Source organism: Salmo trutta, chromosome 5 (assembly GCF_901001165.1).
Source record: "Salmo trutta chromosome 5, fSalTru1.1, whole genome shotgun sequence".
NCBI lineage: Eukaryota > Metazoa > Chordata > Actinopteri > Salmoniformes > Salmonidae > Salmo > Salmo trutta.
In genome coordinates this window covers 24109830-24134123 of record NC_042961.1, presented here as the reverse complement: position 1 = coordinate 24134123, position 24294 = coordinate 24109830, and the positions used below count along the sequence as shown (strand labels likewise).

The 24294-nt window shown below is 42.3% G+C and overlaps 1 protein-coding gene across 1 annotated transcript; it reads right to left on the bottom strand.

Annotated features, from left to right (window-relative positions):
- Window positions 1-12320: 12320 nt before the first annotated feature.
- Window positions 12321-19754, bottom strand: LOC115193923 (cytochrome c oxidase subunit 7A-related protein, mitochondrial). Its single transcript, XM_029753074.1, has 3 exons — window positions 19586-19754; window positions 13682-13816; window positions 12321-13275 (listed from the first exon to the last, which is right to left on the bottom strand). The coding sequence occupies exons 1-3, from the start codon at window positions 19652-19654 to the stop codon at window positions 13138-13140; spliced, it is 342 nt and encodes a 113-aa protein (XP_029608934.1). The 5' UTR covers window positions 19655-19754; the 3' UTR covers window positions 12321-13137.
- Between the last annotated feature and the right edge of the window lie 4540 nt (window positions 19755-24294).

Genomic DNA, 24294 nt, shown 5'->3' with positions numbered 1-24294 from the left:
TTCATAATAATGGCTGGAAAGGAGCAAATGGAAACCATGTGTTTGACGTGTTTGATACCATTCCACTGATTCTGGTCCAGTCATTACCACGAGCCTGTCCTCCCCAATTAAGGTGCCACCAACCTCCTTGTGATACCCCTACCCGAGGTATTTTCTTAAAAAAAATGTATTTCACCTTTATTTAACCAGGTAGGATAGCTGAGAACAAGTACACATTTGCAACTGCGACCTGGCCAAGATAAAGCATAGCAATTCGACACATACAACAACACAGAGTTACACATGGAATAAACAAAACATACAGTCAATAATACAGTAGAACAAATGAAAACAAAAAGTCTATATACAGTGAGTGCAAATGAGATAAGTTAAGGCAATAAATAGGCCATGGTGGCGAAGTAATTACAATATAGCAATTAAACACTGCAATGGTAGATGTGCAGAAGATGAATGTGCAAGTAGAGATACTGGGATGCAAAGGAGCAAGATAAATAAATACAGTAGTATGGGGATGAGGTAGGTAGATAGATGGGCTGTTTACAGATGGGCTATGTACAGGTGCAGTGATCTGTGAGCTGCTCTGACAGCTGGTGCTTAAAGCTAGTGAGGGAGATATGAATCTCCAGCTTCAGAGATTTTTGCAGTTCGTTCCAGTCATTGGCAGCAGAGAACTGGAAGGAAAGGCGGCCAAAGGAGGAATTGGCTTTGGGGGTGACCAGTGAGATATACCTGCTGGAGCGCATACTACGAGTGGGTGCTGCTATGGTGACCAGTGAGCTGAGATAAGGCGGGGCTTTACCTAGCAGAGACTTGTAGATAACCTGTAGCCAGTCGGTTTGGCGACGAGTATGAAGCGAGGGCCAACCAACGAGAGCATATAGGTCGCAATGGTGGGTAGTGTATGGAGCTTTGGTGACAAAACCGATTGCACTGTGATAGACTGCATCCAGTTTGTTGAGTAGATTGTTGGAGGCTATTTTATAGATGACATCACCAAAGTCGAGGATCGGTAGGATGGTCAGTTTTACGAGGATATGTTTGGCAGCATGAGTGAAGAATGCTTTGTTGCGATATAGGAAGCCAATTCTAGATTTAATTTTGGATTGGAGATGCTTAATGTGAGTCTGGAAGGAGAGTTTACAGTCTAACCAGACACCCAGGTATTTGTAGTTGTCCACGTATTCTAAGTTAGAGCCGTCCAGAGTAGTGATGGACGGGCGAGCAGGTGCGGGCAGTGATCGATTGAATAGCATGCATTTAGTTTTACCTGCGTTTAAGAGCAGTTGGAGGCCACGGAAGGAGAGTTGTATGGCATTGAAGCTCGTCTGGAGGTTAGTTAACACAGTGTCCAAAGAGGGGCCAGAAGTATACAGAATGGTGTCGTCTGCGTAGAGGTGGATCAGAGAATCACCAGCAGCAAGAGCAACATCATTGATGTATACAGAGAAGAGAGTATAACAAAGCACAACCATGTTTGTCCATATCTCCAAGGTCTCCCATATATGAAATGGATGGTTGTATACAAATATTTTACCACAAAAAAATTGTTAAATTGATATTGTGACACCCCCTAAACTCAAAACTGCAGAATAATGCCTGGCTGGAGGGGGGGGGATGGTCCACCTAAGCTCATGTTACCCAAAGTTGCAAGCTCGGATAATGCACAAATGTTGAATACAAGTAGTAAATGGTCTGCCTTACATACACAAATAAACAACATCAGGATATCTTCATGCATCTTGGAAATATAGAACTATAAACACCTATATACAATAGTCAGAAATATCAACTATGAACATTTATTAACTTTTTGGTAGCTGTTCAATAGACACCTTTCCAACTCAAATCTGCTGTCATTCAGTGCTGTATCGTCCTGCCTGACAAACATGCATACAGTTACACATGTTTTTTTTTTTATGTCGTGGCTATTGTAATCGTCTCAAAGGCAAGTGGGCTTATTTTTTCTTCAGTCAAAGGTTCCCCTGTGGATTATATATGTTTAGCTCCTACTCTTGTAATTACGTTAGCCCCCCCCCCTACTCTTATAATTACATCAAAACTATGAAATAACACAAATGGAATCATGTAGTACCAAAAATCAAGAGTGTGTGTCACGTCCTGACCAGTATAGAGTATATTTGGTTATTGTAGTTTGGTCAGGACGTGGCAGAGGGTAGTTGATGTATCTATTATGGGGTTTGTCACTGGTCTATGTCTGTGTTTCTATGTCTAGTTGATTGGGGTTGGACTCTCAATTGAAGGCAGGTGTGTTGAGTTGCCTTTGATTGGGAGTCCTATATAGTAGGGTGTGTTTGTCTTTGTTTTTCGTGGGTAGTTGTTTGAGAGCACTGCTTTTTGTTGAGCCTGCTTTCACTGTTTCATGTCGCTAGTTTGTTTATTGTTTTCTTCCGTGGTGTTCACATTATTTTAGAAATAAATATGTTGAGCACGAAACCCGCTGCGCCTTGGTCCCATTCTCTCTACGACGACAGGCGTGACAGTGAGCAAAGCTGTCATCAAGGAAAAGGGTGGCTACTTTGAAGAATCTCAAATATAAAATAAATGTTGATTTGTTTAACACTTTTTTGCTTACTGCATGATTCCATATGTGTTATTTCATAGTTTTGATGTCTTCACTGTTATTCTACAACGTAGAAGATAGTAAAAACAAAGAAAAACCCTGGAATGAGTAGGTGTGTCCAAACTTGACTGGTATTGTATATGTGTGTGGAGCCCTGCCATGTCCGTCACGACCAACACTTCTTAGTCATAGTCTATGACATAGCTACACTCTAACTAAACTCTACATAACCTGACTGTCACCCTTACAGGTTCTGTCACTCTCCACAACTGCTGCTGGCCGTGCCCCAGTCCGTAATCAATGCCAACCACCCACAGTTAATATCGGTCAAATTATCAACCTACCTGACTTCCAAAGGAATGTAAAGAAATATGTAGGACATGACCTGCAGGACGTTTTGCCACATTCAACAAGAAAACTCCACCCACAGGTCAATTAGGCGTTGGAAAGATCTAAAGGCAAGTCTGTTTGTGACAGCCCTTGTACAGAATCTCCTTCACAACCAGACAACCAACCAATCCACTACTGGAGTATCCCCAGCATCTTTCAGGCTGGGATAACATTCCAGTTGGTATTACGGTTGATTTCCTGTAACTTGGTTACGCTACTGCGTGCTTGTGTCGTGAAAGGCTTGTTATTATATTTTGTGGAATTGGCCATTGTTGATATGCTGTAAGTGTGTGAATGAGACTAAAACATGAACACATATTGAAAAACTATTCAAACACAACAGAGGCATGGCAGTGCCACTCATAGTCCCAGATATTAAGAGCGTTATGAAACCATTTAAAGACAGAATTATCACAAAATAAAATGAACAAGGGCTACTTATACGCAGGTGAAGGTGTTTGAGTGTAATTATGTTGGCCATATTGGATTCAGAATACAATTGATTCACAGCAAAACAGTCTTTATAGGCATGAGTGTTGTACACAAAAAATTACTCATTTACAAAATTCATATTTCGAGGTGATTTTGCCTCCATCAAATGCAGTGTTGGGGAAGCTACTATGCAAATATAATTTACCAAGCTACCAATTACTTCACTGTGGAAGAAGTTGAGCTACACTAAAGCTAACCTACACTAAAAATATAGTTATTTAACTAAAGTTACTTTGAAAAAGTAGTTCACAACATCCAAACTACTTTGCGATAAATTATTACATCTAAATCTGAAATGTCCTAGACTTCCAACTGCAAGAACAGATCACTCTGTCAGTTTTATGTTAACATAATGTGTAATTAAGCCTATTAAACACAAAAACTATGTTTCAACTGAGAATTAGGCAGGTCTTGCCTACTTCACCCATATCTTCTCTACTTTTTGCAAAAAAAGGTGTGTGTAGTTCCAGTAGTTAGCTACACCACTACATGGGAAAAATGTTATTAACTACTGAAAACCCCACCAAGATTTTAATTTAGTTGAACTACCACCATCTACTCAAATGTTAATATGGCAGTCATATTGGATTTTGGACGCCTTATTGGATTTGAGGTTAAATATAATTGCATGACTAGGGACTAAAGATACAAAATCCTTCAAGGAACCTTGGACCCCAAAATATGTAATTCCGTTTACAATAGCCCCAACGTAAAAAGATTTGTTAATGTATTCATTTTTGTCAGGCAGGACCATGCAGCACTGAATGAGAGCACATTTGACTTGGGAAGTCTGTTAGAACAGCTACCAAAAAGTTAAGTTCATCATAAATATTCATAGTTGATATTTCTGCCAATTGCATCTGTGTTTTTACAAGTCTATAGTTCCAATAATCTTTAAGATATTCTAATGTTGTTTGTTTGTGTATGTAGGACAGACAAGGGACTACTTGCATTCCAAATTTTTGCAATATTAGAACTTGAAATATTGGGTTATATCATGAGTTTACAGTGAGGGAAAAAAGTATTTGATCCCCTGCTGATTTTGTACGTTTGCCCACTGACAAAGAAATGATCAGTCTATCATTTTAATGGTAGGTTTATTTGAACAGTGAGAGACAGAATAACAACAAAAAAATACAGAAAAACGCATGTAAAAAATTGTAGAAATTGATTTGCATTTTAATGAGGGAAATAAGTATTTGACCCCTCTGCAAAACATGACTTAGTACTTGGTGGCAAAATTTTGTTGGCAATCACAGAGGTCAGACGTTTCTTGTAGTTGGCCACCAGGTTTGCACACATCTCAGGAAGGATTTTGTCCCACTCCTCTTTGCAGATCTTCTCCAAGTCATTAAGGTTTCGAGGCTGACGTTTGGCAACTCGAACCTTCAGCTCCCTCCACAGATTTTCTATGGGATTAAGGTCTGGAGACTGGCTAGGCCACTCCAGGACCTTAAAGTGCTTCTTCTTCAGGTACTCCTTTGTTTCCTTGGCTGTGTGTTTTGGGTCATTGTCATGCTGGAATACCCATTCACGACCCATTTTCAATGCCCTGGCTGAGGGAAGGAGGTTCTCACCCAAGATTTGACGGTACATGGCCCCGTCCATTGTCCCTTTGATGCGGTGAAGTTGTCCTGTCCCCTTAGCAGAAAAACACCCCCAAAGCATAATGTTTCCACCTCCATGTTTGACGGTGGGATGGTGTTCTTGGGGTCATAGGCAGCATTCCTCCTCCTCCAAACACGGCAAGTTGAGTTGATGCCAAAGAGCTCCATTTTGGTCTCATCTGACCACAACACTTTCACCCAGTTGTCCTCTGAATCATTCAGATGTTCATTGGCAAACTTCAGACGGGCATGTATATGTGCCTTCTTGAGCAGGGGGACCTTGCGGGCGCTGCAGGATTTCAGTCCTTCACGGCGTAGTGTGTTACCAATTGTTTTCTTGGTGACTATGGTCCCAGCTGCCTTGAGATCATTGACAAGATCCTCCCGTGTAGTTCTGGGCTGATTCCTCACCGTTCTCATGATCATTGCAACTCCACAAGGTGAGATCTTGCATGGAGCCCCAGGCCGAGGGAGATTGACAGTTCTTTTGTGTTTCTTCCATTTGCGAATAATTGCACCAACTGTTGTCACCTTCTCACCAAGCTGCTTGGCGATGGTCTTGTAGCCCATTTCAAGCCTTGTGTAGGTCTACAATCTTGTCCCTGACATCCTTGGAGAGCTCTTTGGTCTTGGCCATGGTGGAGAGTTTGGAATCTGATTGATTGATTGCTTCTGTGGACAGGTGTCTTTTATACAGGTAACAAGCTGAGATTAGGAGCACTCCCTTTAAGTGTGGGCTCCTAATCTCAGCTCGTTACCTGTATAAAAGACACTTGGGAGCCAGAAATCTTTCTGATTGAGAGGGGGTCAAATACTTATTTCCCTCATTAAAATGCAAATCAATTTATACAATTTGGGATTTTTTTGTTGTTATTCTGTCTCTCACTGTTCAAATAAACCTACCATTAAAATGATAGACTGATCATTTCTTTGTCAGTGGGCAAACGTACAAAATCAGCAGGGGATCAAATACTTTTTTCCCTCACTGTATGTGGCCCACCCTCCCTGCAGTTAGGCATTATTCTGCACTGTTTGAGTGTGTCACAATCTATAAATGTAAAATATTTTTACACAACAATCAATTTCATATATGGGAAACCTTAGAAATATGGAAAAACAAGGTTGAGTTATTTCTACCTCTGGTAGGGGGATCTCAAGATTTTGGGGGCTTTGGCACTAGCCTATTAGAAGGAAGAATGTTTGACATGCTTTTTACATGTGTATCATGATGAAAGTGGCCATTTTAGGCCCTTTGTAGACCTTTACATGCCGCCTCTGCTGGTGATTTGCTGAATGTGCAATCCTAAAGGAGGGCTGTGATTGGATAATGACCTCTAACATCAATTTCTATGTACACTACATGTCCAAAAGTATGTGGACAGCTGCTCATCAAACATCTCATTCCAAAATCATGGGCATTAATATGGACTTGGTCCCCCCTTTGCTGCTGTAACAGGCTCCACTCTCCTGGGAAGGCTATCTATTAGATTGGGTGGCAGGTAGCCTAGTGGTTAGAGTGTTGGACTAGTAACCAAAAGGTTGAAAGATCAAATCCCTGAGCTGACAAGGTAAAAATCTGTCATTCTGACCCTGAACAAGGCACTGTTCCTAGGCTGTCATTGAAAATAAGAATTTGTTCTTAACTGACTTGCCTAGTTAAATAAAGGTAAAAAAATAATTTAAAAAAGATGTTGAAACATTGCTGTGGGGACTTGCTTCCATTCAGCCACAAGAGCATTAGTGAGGTTGGGCACTGATGTCGGGGGATTGGGCCTGGCTCACAGTTGGCATTCCCACGCATCCCAAAGGTGTTCAATGGGGTTGATATCAGGGCTCAGTGCAGGCCAGTCAAATTCTTCCACACTGATCTTGACAAACCATTTCAGTATGCGCACAGGGCATTGTCATGCTGAAACAGGAAAGGGCCTTCCCAAAACTGTTGCCACAAAGTTGGAAGCACAGGATTGTCATTTTTTGCTGTAGCATTAAGATTTCCCTTCACTGGAACTAAGAGGCCTAGCCCGAGCCATGAAAAACAGCCCCAGACCATTATTCCTCCTCCACCAAACTTTACAGTTGGCACTATGCATTCGGGCAGGTAGCATTCTCCTGGCATCTGCCAAGCACAGAATTATCTGTTGGACTGCCAGATAGTGAAGAGTGATTCATCACTCCAAAGAACGTGTTTCCACTGCTCCGGAGTCCAATGGCGGCGAGCTTTACACCACCCCAGCCGTCTCTTTTCAATCCGCATGGTGATCTTAGGCTTGTGTGCGGCTGCTCGGCCTTGGAAACCCATTTCATGAAACTCCCGACGAACAGTTATTGTGCTGACGTTGCTTCCAGAGGCAGTTTGGAACTGGGTAGTGAGTGTTGCAACCGAGGACAGACGATTTTTACGATTTTCAGCACTCGGCGTTCCCGTTCTGTGAGCTTGTGAGTCGTTGTTGCTCCTAGATGTTTCTACTTCACAATAACAGCACTTACAGTTGACCGGGGCAGCTCTAGCAGGACAGAAATTTGATGAACTGACTTGTTGGAAAGGTGGCATCCTACGATGGTGCCACATTGAAAGTCACTGAGCTCTTCAGTAAGGCCATTCTACTGCCATTGTTTGTCTATTGAGATTGCATGGCTGTGTGCTCTATTTTATACACCTGTCATCAACGGGTGTGGCTGAAATAGCCGAATCCAGTAATTTGAAGGGGTGTCCACATAGTATATAAAATGGGCCATATCAGAAAGCCCACTCTGACATATTTGAAGAGTAAAATTGTTCCAAACCAGGGTTCTCCAACCCTGTTCCTGGAGAGCTACCGTCCTGTAGGTTTTCGCTGCAATCTTAATCTACCGCACCTGATTTTAACAATTAGCTGGCTTTTTCTTAGTTGAATCAGGTTAGTTAATTAAAACTGATGTCGGATCAAAAACCAACAAGAGGGTAGCTCTCCAGGACCAAGGTTGGAGACTCCTTTTCCAAACAATATTTAAAAAAATAAGAATCTAGACATACTCCATATGTTAGAGAACACTATAGGTAGTATAATAACACCAAGATGTTGTCTGGATCATGTATGATTAACAGATCATAATGTCTTACAGGAGGCACGTATAGGTCTAAAAAGGGACTACAATGGTCACTTTCATCATGATTTTCTCAAAGATGGTTTGTGATACAAATGTAAAAAGAATGTCAAACACCCTTCCTCCCAATGTAGATTCTATATGAGAATTGCCAGAACAATCTGAGCTACCCCCCCCAAAAAAAATCTGACTCCGCTGGCATGGAATCGCCCAACAGTGTTCATGATCACCGCTATTAGCATGCATTACGCACTTTCTCAGCCCTTCCTCTGACTACTAAGGGCCTCAACGCAAGCCTTCATTATTTCTACTTTTCAGATAAATAACACTTTGAGATAAATGACACACAAGCATGCTAACTCTTCTTACTAACTGTTCTTAACCGCTATTATGACCTTCCCAGTCTATCCCTCAGGATTGGTTGGTCTTTTCTATTCCCAGATCTGACTTGATACTCCCTCCTCCCTCCCTCCCTCCATCCCTCCTTTTCTCTGCCAGGTCAAATATCACCCCAGGTGGTTTGGATTATTTAGCGTTTGACAGGTAGACCGGTCATAACATCTGTTGTTTATTTCATGCAAATCTTCTCGCTTGTCTCTAAAACCACTCAAATGCAGAATGAATGAGGTCTGGAAAAGTCAATGCAGCTCATTAGGTGCGTCATGTCCCCTTGCCCACTTTCACCTCCTGGTTCCACCACACACACCTTTTCCTCCTGCCAAAACAAAATATAGAGATATATAGAGAGAGAAACAGAAGGACAGAAGCATCAAATAGCAAGTGCCACCTCTTCTCTTCCTCCTCCAGTCCTCTCCATACACGCCATGCCAAATGATGAAAATGACAGCAGCCAGCTGGATTGACTGGCCTATAGTCTATCACTTATATATCATGTCTCTGTGATAGAACTACCCCATCTTCTCCTTTCTCACCCATGTGTCATCAACTCACACTCAGTTTGGTGAAGCAATAGAACCTCACCATTTGCATCGCTAAACCTGTCCTGAGCACTTGATGGCTTCAGACAGGAGTTAGTACTGCAGAGAGATGGAAAACACAAACTCACACAGTAAAAGGCGTTTTTTGTTCGAGGGGCTATTTGTCTGTAATAAACGCCTGTTGATAACTCATCGGCCCTCCTTTTTAATTGGCAAAAAGGCTACCGACGTTCACCCCTGGACACGCAATTTAGCTTTGCTCGACTCGTAAAACACCATTCTTATGAATGAATCAATTATATACTTGTTGTCGCCAGTTGCCTACAAGTGGTTACAGGCACAAATAAAATTCGATTGCACAGAAAGGAGATATAACAAAACAGATAGCTAGGCCTTTTATTCAGTCCTACATTGTGTTGTTCATCAGAGCAGGGAAATTATTCTCCAATGCCAAGGAGAGAGAAAAGACCTCTCTAGCTCAAAGTGTAGGACAACTGGCCAACTGTTGCCATGTGAATCACAAACCTAATGGTGTATTGTGTGTGCGCATAGCATCCGTTGTATGTCTGCGTATAAATAATTACCGCTAATAAGCGTTTATCATTATGTATTTAAATGTTTACGGGTCGATGGCACAACACTGATAAGATGTGCTTGGGCATAAGGAAATGGAATACGGCTGTTGTTGTTTGCTGTGGACGAGGCGTACAAGGACTGTAGCCTAGCGCTTTTTGTTTTCCACTCCCCGCTCTCCTGCTGAGATAAACACACAGACAGATTGGACGATCAGAACGGGTTTAGTTGTTGGATTACCCACCAGGCTTCTATCAGTCACTCTGACAAGGGGTACCTTTTCATTCCCCTTTTTTCTCCAATCCACAAATGTATAGCACCCACTCCCCCCCCCCCCCCCCCCCCCAGAACCCAGAATCACACAGCAGTACCGTTAAAGGATCAGTACAGTAATTCTGTTTCCCCTGTGTTTTGTATCATATTGTAGTACAACAGCTGGTGAAACTAACATTATTTCCTGATAGTTGCTGGTTGAAAATACAATCTACACAGCCTGTTTGCATGGAAGGGAGTTTTGGCAACTCTGGTGACATCACCAGGCAGTAAATTGGTCAATAGACTAGTAACAAAGAGAGTTCCAAATCTCTCTGCCAAGCTATACTGAACAAAAGTATAAACACAAAATGCAAAAACTTCAAAGATTTTACTGAGTTACAGTTCATAGAAGGAAACCAGTCAATTGAAATGAATTCACTAGGCCCTAATCTATGGATTTCACATGACTGGGCAGGGGCGCAGCCATGGGTGAGCCTTGGAGGGCATAGGCCCACTCACTTGGCAGACAGGCCCACACACTGGGGAGCCAGGCCCAGACAATCAGAATGAGTTTTCCCCCACAAAAAGGCTTTATTACAGACAGAAATAATCCTCAGCACTTCCCCTCAGACGATCCCACAGGTGAAGCCAGATGTGTAGGTCCTGGGCTGGCGTGGTTACACGTGGTCTGTGGTTGTGAGGCCGGTTGAATGTACTGCCAAATTCTCTAAAACAACGTTGGAGGCATCTTATGTTAGAGAGATTAACATAACATTTTCTTGCAACAGCTCTAGTGGACATTCCTGCAGTCAGCATGCAAATTGCACACTCCCTCAAAACTTGATACATCTGTGGCATTGTGTTGTGTGACAAAACTGCACATTTTTACGTTTTTTTAAATTGTCCACAGCACAAGGTGCACCTGTGTAATGATCATGCTGTTAAATCAGCTTCTTGATATGCCACACCTGTCAGGTGGATGGATTATCTTGGCAAAGGAGAAATGCTAAGGCACTGCACTGCATCTCATCTCAGGTCAAAGGCACTGCATCTCAGTGCAAGAGGTGTCACTGTAGTACTGGGTTCAAATCCAGGCTGCATCACATCTGGCCGTGATTGGGAGTCCCATAGGGCGGCGCACAACTGGCCCAGCGTCGTCCGGATTTGGCCGGGGTAGGCTGTCATTGTAAATAAGAATTTGTTCTCAACTGACTTGCCTAGTTAAATAAAGGTTACACACATGCTCAGTAACAGGGATGTAAACACATTTGTGCACAACATTTGAGAGAAATAAGCTTTTTGTGCATATGGACAATTCCTGGGATATTTTATTTCAGCTCATGATACATGGGACCAACACTTTACATGTTGTGTTTATATTTTTGTTCAGTGTAGTTTGTTTTCCCCTGCGAGTTTTTTGCAAAAAAACTTTTTTGGTCCATTTTAATGTTAAACTATTAAGGTACTTGATTGTTAATCAGAAATGTGATATTGATATAAAAAACCTGCATTGGGCTTTTAATGTGTGTGTTCACTTAGTCACTGATAGGTTACTGAGTTTGAGTGAGAAATGGCGGGGAAACAAGATGAAACACCATTCCACCCACTTAACTTTTCTAGTGTTTACAGTTTAAGCACATGTAGCTACGGCTTTAAGTGGTAGTTATGATTTCAATAGTCAAACACTCCAATGTACTGTAGCACTGCTGAATGACAACACGGGAAAAGCACGTCTGTGTGTTGACGCTTTCAGTGACTGAAGTGATCAGATTGATCCCAATATGTTTGGGATTGGTTGTATAATAAGGCACATAGCTACTCCTAAAATGGTAACAGCCTATTTCAGACATCAGTTTTAAGTCAGAATGGCTCTGAAGATAATTGGATCTACTAACAGACTTCCACCCACAGCCCGTTTTTCAACAAATACAAACTGTAATAGCTGAAGTGGCTAGATTAAACGCAGCCATCATTTTATGGGCCGGGCAGCCCGATATATCAAAAATTGACATTACATAACGTCATATTCAAATGAACTGTAATCCCCACTTAATTACTGCATGACATCAATATTAACCTAGAAGTGTATGATGGAAAGGTCTAGCTAGCTGCCTATTGCAAAACTCATTAACAATAAAGCAAAGATCAAATCAACAAGATATCCGCTTCCCCTCAATGAAGCCCGATACTCAAGGTCATACACATTTTTAATTGGCCGGAGCGGAGTTGGTCTTCCAGGACGATGTTGGAAAATCATCAATGACATGTTAAATAAATCTACAAATTGAACTAGAATGTCCAACTAGCATTCGTTCATGGCTCCCACTAGAAGGAATATCCCATTTCCTGGTCAGCTATTCTTAGAAGCAGATAGGTAACAAAATGAAAGAAAGCTAAAAAAGTTTTACAAACAAAATATACTTTATTATCCCAAGACAAAATTACAATGACTTGTCAGATACTCTGTGTACTCCCTTTTTTTACAGAACACCATCAGTTAGTATGCAGACTAAATGACAACTCAACCTCTGCACCATAAATAAAATAGAGACTTGGGGGGCATGCAGATAAGGTAATGCAGATGTGCCTTCTCAAAAGCAGAGTTTATTACAGAAAGAAACCAATGAATGATATCACACAACCTGAAGTATCACCTCATTATAAGCTTTGAAAAAGGTGCTAGCCCCATCCACCCTCTCGTCCAGAACAAAAGAGCACCCAGTCATCCATGTTATGAGCACCCAAAGCCATCCATGTTATGAGCACCCAAAGCCATCCATGTTATGAGACCCCAAATTCTTTCCACGCACATAGATGAGCGCTCTGGCAGAAAACATGGTCAGACTTTTTAAAAATGTAGATTGTTGATACACTAGCCGTCATAGTTATGTACCACTGATATGGTGTTGGTTGTTACCGAGACATCAGTAGAGATATACATGTGGAAATGCACAACTTGCACAAGAACACAGAGCAAGTAAGATAGGGCAAGTAGTGATATTACATGGACTTAAATTTGACAAAGTATAGATTATTTGAGTCTGATGAAAACCTTAACATGAAACTAGGCAATCAATAAGACCAGGGGACATATAATTGAGAGTAAAGGGATTCCTTTCCTTGACCGTCTGAGCACTATCATCATCATCCACATTATTGCTCCTAATCATATAGAATCCTGTTGGACCCTTGAAGGGGAAGTGGCTGGATAAGCAGATCACTTCCTTGGCTGGGCAGCTATGTAGAGAGCCATCAGGCAGTAGAGGGTCCCACCAATGGTCAGGCCCATGGTGGTCCTGTACAGCATCTTGTCCATCAGGCCTCTCTTCAGGTGCACAGGGATGCCGTCAGACTTCTGCAATGTAGACAGAATAAAGAGAATGAGAAATGTGACAGCAGTCTCCAACTCCCCACTGTGAGTCACAGGGGGGAATCCTGAGATTTGTCATATTTTATTAAAGTCCAAACTTTATCATTGCTCACAACTTCTCTGCAGGGACAGTGTATATAACTTTCTAGAAAACTAGTCGGAACTAGAAGGAATATTGGCAGTGAAAGTTCATGGTTGAAGTAAATTACCACAGGAGTTGATCGCTTTATCTTCTAACAAACCAAGGTCAAGTAGGAAAAACTCCGACACAAGCTTCCTGGGTTATTGGGGTTCTGTGATTATTGGGGTTGGTGATTATCACAGAACACCAATGACCCTAGGAAGCCAAGTAGCGTGTGGGTCAAACAAAAGGTTCGTGCAGTGTCTGTACCTGGAAGAGTTTCTGTAGGTCAGGGACTTTGTTGTGTCCCAGGTACTCCACCGTGTTCCCTGCCTCCGACACATATTTGGTGGGGGTGGCAAAGATCATTGGAGGGGCCTCCATGGGCACTGTTACCCTCAACCCCTGGAGAGACAACAAAACTTTAGACTGTGGAAACCACATGACCCAAACATCCACAAACACATAGTTGGTCCTATCAGTGTTTGCCCTTTATGCATTTAGCAGCGGTGCACCGCCGTTGCTAAATCATGGCCGCCACTGAAAAAATAAATACATAATGTAGATGCATGCCCTAGGAAGACGCCCTCAGACAAATTCGTCTCAAAACTACTGACTTATGTTAAAGAAATACTTTGGGATTGTTGCAATGAAGCCCCTTATCTACTTCCCCAGAGTCAGATGAACTCATGGATACCAATTGTATTTCTCTGTGTCCAATGTGAAGGAAGTTAGAGGTCGTTTTGCAAGCCAATGCTAACTAAAACATGCTAGCTGTTACCATAGACCTCGAGTCATTGTGCTAACGCTAGTTAGCAACTTCCTTCAAATTGCACGCAGAGACAAAAATGGTATCCATGAGTTCATCTAGATAAAGGGCTTCATTCCCAAAAATCCCAAAGTATCCCTTTACGCATGTAGTAAGGATTAGGAGGTCTGCTGTTTACACGTGCAAAGGTGATTGCTTTGCTAACACTTTATATGCCTTCCAGATAATGTTATTTTCCAAACTAGTTATGGAAAAGAGATGCATGTTTCTGAACAATACATCATGCTGCCTTGTTGACAACATGACCGACTTGTGCAGATTACTGTTGGATTTGAGAAGGGCACTCCTCCCTCACCAATAAGGTCAACAGGGTCAAAAGTGGTGTGGTTGTGGCTCACTCAACATAGCTAGGACTGTTTCATAGGTAGCGTTTGCTAGCTATAAAAACTAGCTAGATACCTTATTAGGGTACATAACTAACGGGTGAGCTATCTATGCATCTTTGGTAGTTTATGTAACATTACTAGCCACATCTTCAAGGACCGCTCCCCCCCACACCTCAGTCACGAGCTGTTAACTCCCTTAGTTGGGCAGAAGGTATCGGAGCATTGCCACCACATCGCCATGCTCCTTCCAACTTCTGTAACAATGCGGAGGGCTCTGTATAGCGCCGCATTGACGTGATTGGTTGATGGGGGGGGGGGGGGGGGGGTACATCCTGTATAAATATAAACTCACTTCCTTGACAACAGCTCTACACTGCTCCGCAAAGCACAAGAAGTATGAATGTCCTGACTTCTGCTGAGGCCATATCGCCCTAAATGCTGCATGGCAAATGGAGACGTCGGATTGACCATGCAACTAGATGCACAATGCACTTCTCTCCAGAATGCGCTCTCCCCAGCCAATTTGTGCACATTCATTGTTTCATAACTTAAATTGAGTGAATTTCTTGTGTTTGATTGTTAGTCCATCAATACCCCCCTTACATATACCATCAGTAGTACATTTACCGGTAATTCCTAATCTACAATGTTCGTTACTTTGGTTTACGGTCATTTATTTTAATGCATTCAATAGTACTGCAGTCTTCCCATTATCTGAGTGGGCACATAGGTTGTGCACTGCAAACAATGCTTCACTTGTGAGAAACAAGTTTTGGTTCATTTCATTCAATTTACGAGTTGTCAATTGTATTTTGTTTGGAGCGCTCCTATCAATGTTGAGTAAGGACGCGCACGCATAGAAGTAGGCCTATAGGCTACCTGGCCTGCGCGCAAATGTAGGCATATAAAATGTGCCCATTTGGGGATCTGATAGTGTGTTCTTCACCTCAAAGTAAAGTGTTCTTCACCTCAAACAGCAAGCAGTCTGTCTTTACATCCATTGAGAATTACAATAGTTCCTCAATGTATTTGAAAAATATTTTCAGCTCTCCCACTTTCGATAACCACTCAGTGTGAAAGGGAAAATGTCATGCTCGGATCCAGTCGAAACATCATAAAATACTTCTTATCAGTGCTCGACTGACTGAAATAGGTTCCGGTACTCATTTTGGGTGCTGGTACAGTTCATATTTAAGTGCAGGAGCGCCACAATACTTCTGAGCTGATATTCTATAAGAGGAACAGGAACTCAAGCAGTAGAACATTTGAGGTGCAGGTACTCAGGTCTGGTGAGCTCCTGCCCATGTCAAACACTGCTTCTTATCCCTTGCGCAAATAGCCTACAGCTGTGTCTGTCCAAAGCCCACTGGCATGGTAAACTGAGGGCCCTGAATATTTTATACAATGTTGCATTCGGGCTGGACCCAAGTTAATACAATGTTTTAAGTTGGCTGTAGACAGGCCATGTGTAGCCAATGTGATTTATAGGATATTTCTTGGTGAATCAGGATATTTTCTACTTGCAGGCTGCAATCTTTTATTTGTTGGCTACTTTTAAATAGTTGGTAATGGCAATAGAAGTTACTTTTTAGGTTATCATTTTCATTTAGATTGAATTGATTAACCACATGATAATAATTTTGAGATATGAAAAAGTTATTATAAATTAATCTGTTTCACGAAAATGTGCATATCAAAACTGCCACACAAATCGGTAGAAATGGTAAGATAAATTTGCATTCAACATGAGAAAGGTTGCCGACTCCTCGTGTTGCCCATTACTGGCAACTTCAGGAGAGTAATGGCAGAATGTGCGAAAGCCAGCAGGAGGAGAATAGTTGGGTCAGGTTAATTTTTTTTTCCTTCTGGTTATCTAGATCTCTTGCGCCCTCGAAGCAGTCGTCTTATTTCATCAAATTGTAAGCTAAACGCCTCAGACAAGCTCAATGCATATAGTCGATTTTATTCAAACACATAGGGTGTGTCTATATGGAAAAATACACAGTTAAAATTTAAAGAACAATGACTTTCGGTCGACCAACATTTTTAGTCGGGGACAGCCCTAGAACGGTCATCCAACTTGGAATTCCAATTCTGCGATCTTCCGACTTCCCGACCTGAAGATCCCTGACGTCATGAGAAGTTGGATATAGCCACAACTTTCGGACAGAGTTGCGATGATGCGAAAGCGTAAGAATGGCGCCGTTAAGATCAGAGATTTGTCTGAGTATACACCTTCGTTCGAGGTGTACATACCAACGTCTCCTGATTGACTTACAGGTCTCCATGCTCTTGAGAAACTTGATGATCTACAAATGGTGTCAGATGGCAGCGGTGAGGATTCTGAGGTTGAGCCGGTCCAGGATGAAGTGGACCTACCTGCGGCAACAGGTGTAGTGGACACTTCCAACATTTTCCCTGATAATCCTACCAGATGATTATGGATTTCTGGAAAGAGTGGATTCCAGCTTCTGGGTCGACCCATTCATTGTATCGGGCTGGGTAAAGGACAAACTGGGAATGGTTACGTCTGTGAAAGTTTTTAGAACAGGAATTGTTTCGATTTTTTTGAGTATCTGCCTGAAAGAGAGGAGAGGTAAAACGTTTCCTATACTGAGGCAATGAAGAGGAGAGCCCAAGGGTGAGTGAGTCAACTGGGAGCCCCCCAGTGAGTAGGCCTGAAGAGAGAGGGAGCCAGCCAGAGAGGATGAGTTTTAGTAAGGTTGGATTTCTTGCGTTTATAGCCAGAAGATAGCTGTGGTAGTTGCAGCAGCAGCAAAATATTTGGTTGTGAGAGATTTTACTGGAGAAGATGTAAAGAAAGTTGTGAGAAGGGGTTCCGTCCTCCCAGGCCGACAGCCTGGTGTAGGATCGTTTAGGGCCATGTAGTGGGATAGGGTGGTAGGTTTTTGGGGGATAGTGTAAATCAAATCTACATTTATTTGTCACATGCGCCAAATACAAACAGGTGTAGATCTTAACATAAAATGCGTACTTACAAGCCCTTAAAAAAAATACAACTCTGCATTGTTGGTTAAGACTGACTATGTGCTAGAAAAATAAATGCCAAATTAAATAAACAAAAGTTTTTTTTTAAATTAACACAAAAGGCTCCTTAACAGCTTCAACCTCCAAGCCATAAGACTGCTAAACAGTTAATCAAATTGATACCTGGACTATCTGCATTAACCCCTTTTTTTTTTACACTGCTGCTGCTGCTACTTGCTGTTTATTAACTATGCATAGTCCCTTTACCACTACGTCACAGGAGATTGGTGGCACCTTAATTGGGAGGGACGGGCTCGTGGTAATGGCTGGAGCGGAATAGGTGGAATGGTATCACATTTGCACGGTTCCATCCAGGCTGTATCACAATCAGCCGTGATTGGGAGTCCCATATAGTGGCACACAATTGGCCCAGCGTCGTCCGGGTTCGGCCGGTGTAGGCCGTCATTGTAAATAAGAATTTGTTCTTAACCGACTTGCCTAGTTAAAAAAAACTAAGCAAGTACATATTACCTCAATTAACCCTGCACATTGATTCTGTACCGGTACCCCCTACCGCCTGGTATAGAGGTCCTGGATGGCAGGAAGCTTTGCCCCAGTGATGTACTGGGCCGTACGCACTACCCTCTGTAGTGCCTTGCAGTCGGTGCAGGGTTACGCCTAGATCACACCGACAGCGCCTTTGCATTTTGGTACATCAGAAGTACATTCATTTTAAAATGGAATGCTGCATTTGCCTTGCAGCATTGCGTTGCAAAGGCAGTGGTTCTGTGTGGTGCATACGTTGAATTTATCGATAGTATGTATCATACTGTATACGTCGTCAGATTGACAGGAATGGTAGCAGAAGGTGACTAACTTTTGTTGCACACATATCCAGATGATGCTGCGTAACATTTTGCGCAATAAAGCCATCAGTGTTATCTAGGCGTTAAAGGTGCTGCATGGTCATTCCGCCATCTGCATTATTGCCCATACAGAATTTGGGGTGATATGGCCTCTGCAGAAATCAGGGCATTCATACTTATTGCACTTCCCCAAGCAGCGCAGAGCTGTTGTGAAGGAAATTGTCAAGGAAGTGAGCGCAAGGCACTACAGAGGGTAGTGCATACGGCCCAGTACATCACTGTGGCCAGAACCGCTCGCCAACCAATCATGTCAATGCTGAGCCCTCCACGTTGTTACAAAATTTGAGAGGTGAATGGCGATGCAGTGGGAGCTCAATTGTGCCTCACACCATGGATGGTGGAACCCACTGTTCCTAAACCGTCATTGAAAATAAGAATTTGTTCTTAACTTACTTGCCTAGTTAAATAAAAGGTAAAATACGGCGCATCCGACCACATTTTCGACTCAAGCATAAATTGGCTCTTTTTTAATTTAACCTTTATTTCACTGGGCAAGTCAGTTAAGAACAGATTCTTATTTACAATGACGGCCTACCGGGGAACAGTGGGTCAAGTGACTTGTTCAGGGGCAGAACGACATATTTTTACCTTCTCAGCTCGGGGATTTGATTTAGCAACATTTCGGTTACCGGCCCAACGCTCTAACCACTAGGCTACCTGCCGATCCGGCACATAGATTGTCATAGATGGTGGTGCAATACATTTATCCTATTACTCTTTTTTTTTCACAATGTGGAATGCACATTCCGAAATGAGAACGGTAGCAGTACGCCAAAAACCGTATAGTCTGCCAGAAATTCACAAGACTAATCCGGAATGTCTCTGCAACAAAACGCTGCTAGCTAACCGGCACCAACTTGCTAGCTAGGGCTAATGTGTTTGCTAGCTTTGTAGGTCGAGTTACCTTAGCCAACCACAACATTAACTAGCCAGTTAACTGTTCTAAAACAAATATATGTGGCGAGATTTCTTAGCCATGTTGTGTAAATCAATGCATGCGTTTGTTGTGCCCAATTGAAGCTAACGTTAGCTAGCTAACAATGTGAAGGTCATTAGTGGATTTTTACATCTTTGACTGCCTGCTGGACATGCTTTCTGTTCCTACCTGAGGGCTGTACGCACTTGGTGCCGATCCGGCAAGTCTTTGTGTAACTCCATTTAACTTGTAGTACATTTTACTTGGTTGCAAAACAAAAACAACAGTTACGAATAAGGTCGGATCACTGATATCCCCTTGTTGGCCAAACGTGCAGAGGATGGACCCAGCATTAACGACACAGTAGGTTGGCTCAGTGGTGCCTGATTAGAATAGAGTGATAATGGCGGCTTTTTGTAAGCACTATTAAACGGTCCAGCTTTTGTCAAATGAACGTCAAAAGTATATATGTTTTCTTCATTTAAGCTAAACCTTTCCCAACCTTAACCTAATTATCCGAACCTGCTTCGAAAAGTAAAATCTGACGTTAATTTTACAAAAACTGGAGTCCATCTAGCCATAACCCTATTAAACAGAGGCTAACTCCTTGGCAAAGGCCTATGTGGAAATTAATGCTAATGTCACATTTTGTGAATTTTGATGCATGTATTTAATCAAAACAAGTAAAAAGCAAACAATATGCTAACATGTACAAAATAAAACTACACCTCCGGTCGCATGCCTTTGACGTCTAGCTAACAGGTTTAGCTTACTTTATCAGATGGACCCAAAGTCTCCTCTGAACATAGTTCGGGAACCGATAAAACAAGCACTATCCCGCTGAAGAGATATTGGGTTGCATGCCTGGATCAAAACAATATACTACCATTGTGTTTTCGTTTGAGCTGTTAAGCAGAAAGCTAACTAACTAGCTTTTTGGCGAACAGTAGCGTAGACTAGTTTTTACAATTTTATTTTACTCTTGTTATATCTTTCTTTTAATATTATATATATATATATATATATATCCTGATGGCTAGTCACTTTACTCTGATGTCATGTACATATCTCCCTCAAATACCATGTACCTCAGCACATTAATCTGGTACTCCCTATATATAGCGCCGTTGTTGTCTATTTTATTTTATTCCTCGTGTTACTATTTTTGTTGGGAAGGGCTCGTAAGCAAGCAATTCACGGTCAAGTCTATACCAGTTGTATACAACTAGTTGTGACAAATAACATTTGATTTGATTTTGATGGTTGGCGTAGTGAGGCGAAAAATGTTGCGGCTAATGTTGTAGTTAAATTTCTTACATATTTTGAGCACATAAAGGCTTCATAATTCATAAAGGTCATGTTAACTGACATATATTATCTCTTAAAACAAAACGTATAAAATCTTCTAAACCTGTGTTAATCTCAGACCTTATCGCCTGCATATATCCCAAAACCTAAATATTTTCCACATTCATTCCCCCAATACAATGCAGAATGAAAATGCTAACTCGTTTCCGGTTTTTAGAACCATAAATTGGCGAGCTCTATTATAAAACAGGTTGTTTGGATCCTGGATGCTGATTGGTTGATAGCAGGGAGTTATTCACCACAATCCCTGGGTAATGCCTATTAACAATACCATTTGAATTATCAATGCACATCCACTGTCCCACAGCCCAGGGATCCAATTAATAACCTTCATCTCCTCTGGAGTTTGGGGTCACTTAGAAATGTCCTTCTTTTTGAAAGAAAAGCAATTTTTGGGGCTATTAAAATAACGTCAAATTGATCAGAAATAGTGTAGACTTTGTTAATGTTGTGAATGACTATTGTAGATGGAAACGGCTGATGTTTAATGGAATATCTACATAGGCCTACAGAGGCCCATTATCAGCAACCATCACACCTGTGTTCCAATGGCATGTTGTGTTAGCTAATTCCAGTTTATCATTTTAAAAGGCGAACTGATCATTAGAAAACCCTTTTGAAATTATGTTAGCACAGCTGAAAACTGTTGTTCTGATTAAACAAGCAATAAAACTGGCCTTTTTTAGACTAGTTGAGTATCTGGAGCATCAGCATTTGTGGGTTCGATTACAGGCTCAAAATGGCCAGAAATATAACACTTTCTTCTGAAACTTGTCAGTCTGTTATTGTTCTAAGAAATGAAGGCTATTCCATGTGAGAAATTGCCAAGAAACTGAAGATCTCCTACAACGCTGTGTACTACTCCCTTCACAGAACAGTGCAAATTGTCTCTAACCAGAATAGAAAGAGGAGTGGGAGGCCCCGGAGCAAGAGGACAAGTACATTAGAGTGTCTAGTTTGAGAAACAGATGCCTCACAAGTCCTCAACTGGCAGCTTCATTAAATAGTACCCTTAAAACACCAGTCTCAACGTCAACAGTGAAGAGGCGATTCCGGGATGCTGGCCTTCTAGGCAGATGTCCTCTGTCCAGTGTCTGTGTTCTTATGCCCATCTTAATCTTTTATTTTTATTGGCCAGTCTGAGATATGTATTTTTCTTTCAACTCTTTAACTTTTACTTGAGTCATTTTCTATTAAGGTATCTTTACTTTTACTCAAGTATGACAATTGGGTACTTTTTTCACCACTGGTCGTCGGTGATCAGGCCCAACACCATCGTGTCGTCTACAAACTTTATGATGGTTTTGGAGTCGTGCGCAGCCACGCAGTCGTGGGTCAACAGGGAGTACAGGAGGGGACTAAGCACCCACCCCTGAGGGGCCCCCGGGTTGAGGGTCAGCATGGCGGATGTGTTGTTGCCTACCCTCACCACCTGGAGGCGGCCCGTCAGGAAGTCCAGTTGCAGAGGGCGGTGTTCAGTTCCGGATCCTTAGCTTAGTGATGAGCTTCAAAGGCACTATGGTGTTGAACACTGATCTGTAGTGAATTAACAGTGTTCATTCAACAAATCAAATGTATTTATAAAGCCCTATTTACATCAGCCGATGTCACAAAGTGCTATACAGAAACCCAGCCTAAAACCCCAAACAGCAAGCAATGCAGATGGAGAAGCACGGTGGCTAGGAAAACTCCCTAGAAAGGCAGAAACCTAGGAAGAAACCTAGATAGGAACCAGGCTCTGAGGGGTGGCCAGTCCTCTTCTGGCTTTTCCGGGTGGATATTATAGCAGTATTATAGCAGTACATGGCCAAGATGTTCAAATGATTGCTGGATGATTATTTTTAAGTCTAATATTGCGGGAAATGGAGTTGCCAATGACTAGGGTTTTCAATTTGTCAGAGTTAATGGTGGGAGGCTTCGGCGGCTCAGACCCCGTAACGGGTGGAGGAGAGATCAGAGAAGGCTCGGCCTCTGACTCCGACTCGTTGCTTAATGGGGGAGAACCGGTTGAAAGTTTGTTGGCTGAATGAGCGACAGCAGTTGAGCATTCTGACAGCATTTCCTTCCAGAAGCCATGAGAAAATTGTCAGGCTGCGGGGACTGTGCGAGGGGATTTATACTACTATCTACTTATTGGTGGCACAGACGCTGTTTCATCCTTTCCTACACTTAAATTACCCTTGCCTAACGATTGCGTCTGAAGCTGGGCTTGCAGCACGGCTATCCTCACCATAAGGCGATAGTTCTCCTGTATATTATGAGAACAGTGACTGCAATTAGATGGCATCATGTTAATGTTACTACTTAGCTTCGGCTGGTGGAGGTGCTGTAGAACCATGTCCAGATAAAGCATCCGGGGTGAAAAAGTAAAATGAAAAAAGTTGAGTGAGGGAAAAATAAAAATGTAAAATGGTTATTAAAAATGTAAAAGTACAAACCGTAAAGTTGGCAGGTAGCAAAGTAACGTTAGCAACAAACCGCACAGCAGCACGGAAACAAGTCTGGAAGTTGTGACCAGAAATGACAACACGAATCAATCGCACAGCATTCTCACATAGCTGTTCCTTTTGTCCAGGTGGGAAAGGGCAGTGTGGAGTGCATTAAAGATTGCGTCGTCTGTGGATGTGTTGGGGTGGCATGCGAATTGGAGAGAGTCCAGGGTGTCTGGGACGATGCTGTTGGTGTGAGTCATGACCAGCCTTTCAAAACATTTCATGGCTTCAAATGTGAGTGATACGGGGCAATAGTAATTTAGACAGGATACCTTGGTGTTCTTGGGCACAGGGACTATGGTGGTCTGCTTGAAACATGTAGGTATTACAGACCCAGTCAGGGAGAGGTTGAAAATGTCAGTGAAGACACTTGCCAACTGGTTTGCGCATACTGCGAGTACGCGTCCTGGTAGTCCATCTGGACCTGTGGCTTTGTGAATGTTAACCTGTTTAAAGGTCTTACTCACATCAGCTACACATCGCCTACGAAGAGCGTGGTCACACGGAACAGCTGGTGCTCTGACAAATGGTTCATCGGCTGGATTTCCCTTGGTAATCCGTGATAGTTTGCAAGCCCTGCCACATCTGATGAGCATCAGAGCCGGTGTAGCAGGATTCAATCTTACTCCTGTATTGACGCTTTGCCTGTTTGATGATTCGTAGCAGGATTTCTTATAAGCGTCCGGGTTAGTGTCCCGCTCCTTTAAACATGCTAAGTCACTCACCCACCATTGCTGCTAAGTCACTCACCCACCATTGCATGTTGTACCAAAATGGTGGGTTGGACCCCGCTTTATATGCGCAGATAGCTACATTGGTACGTGTTCATTTACAAAGGTATTCTGGGTAAACTCCCTCTCTACCTCTAGCCTGCTCTCCTTCACCACTAGTAGTTACCAGATGCAGTCTACTAGATGCAGTCTACTTAAATTCCCCAGGGCTTTTACGAAATAAGGCAAGACTGCCTTCTATGTGCACCAGAGGCATGGAACAGGAAACAATCTATTGCTTTACCTAGATTTATTAGTGCTCCTCAAT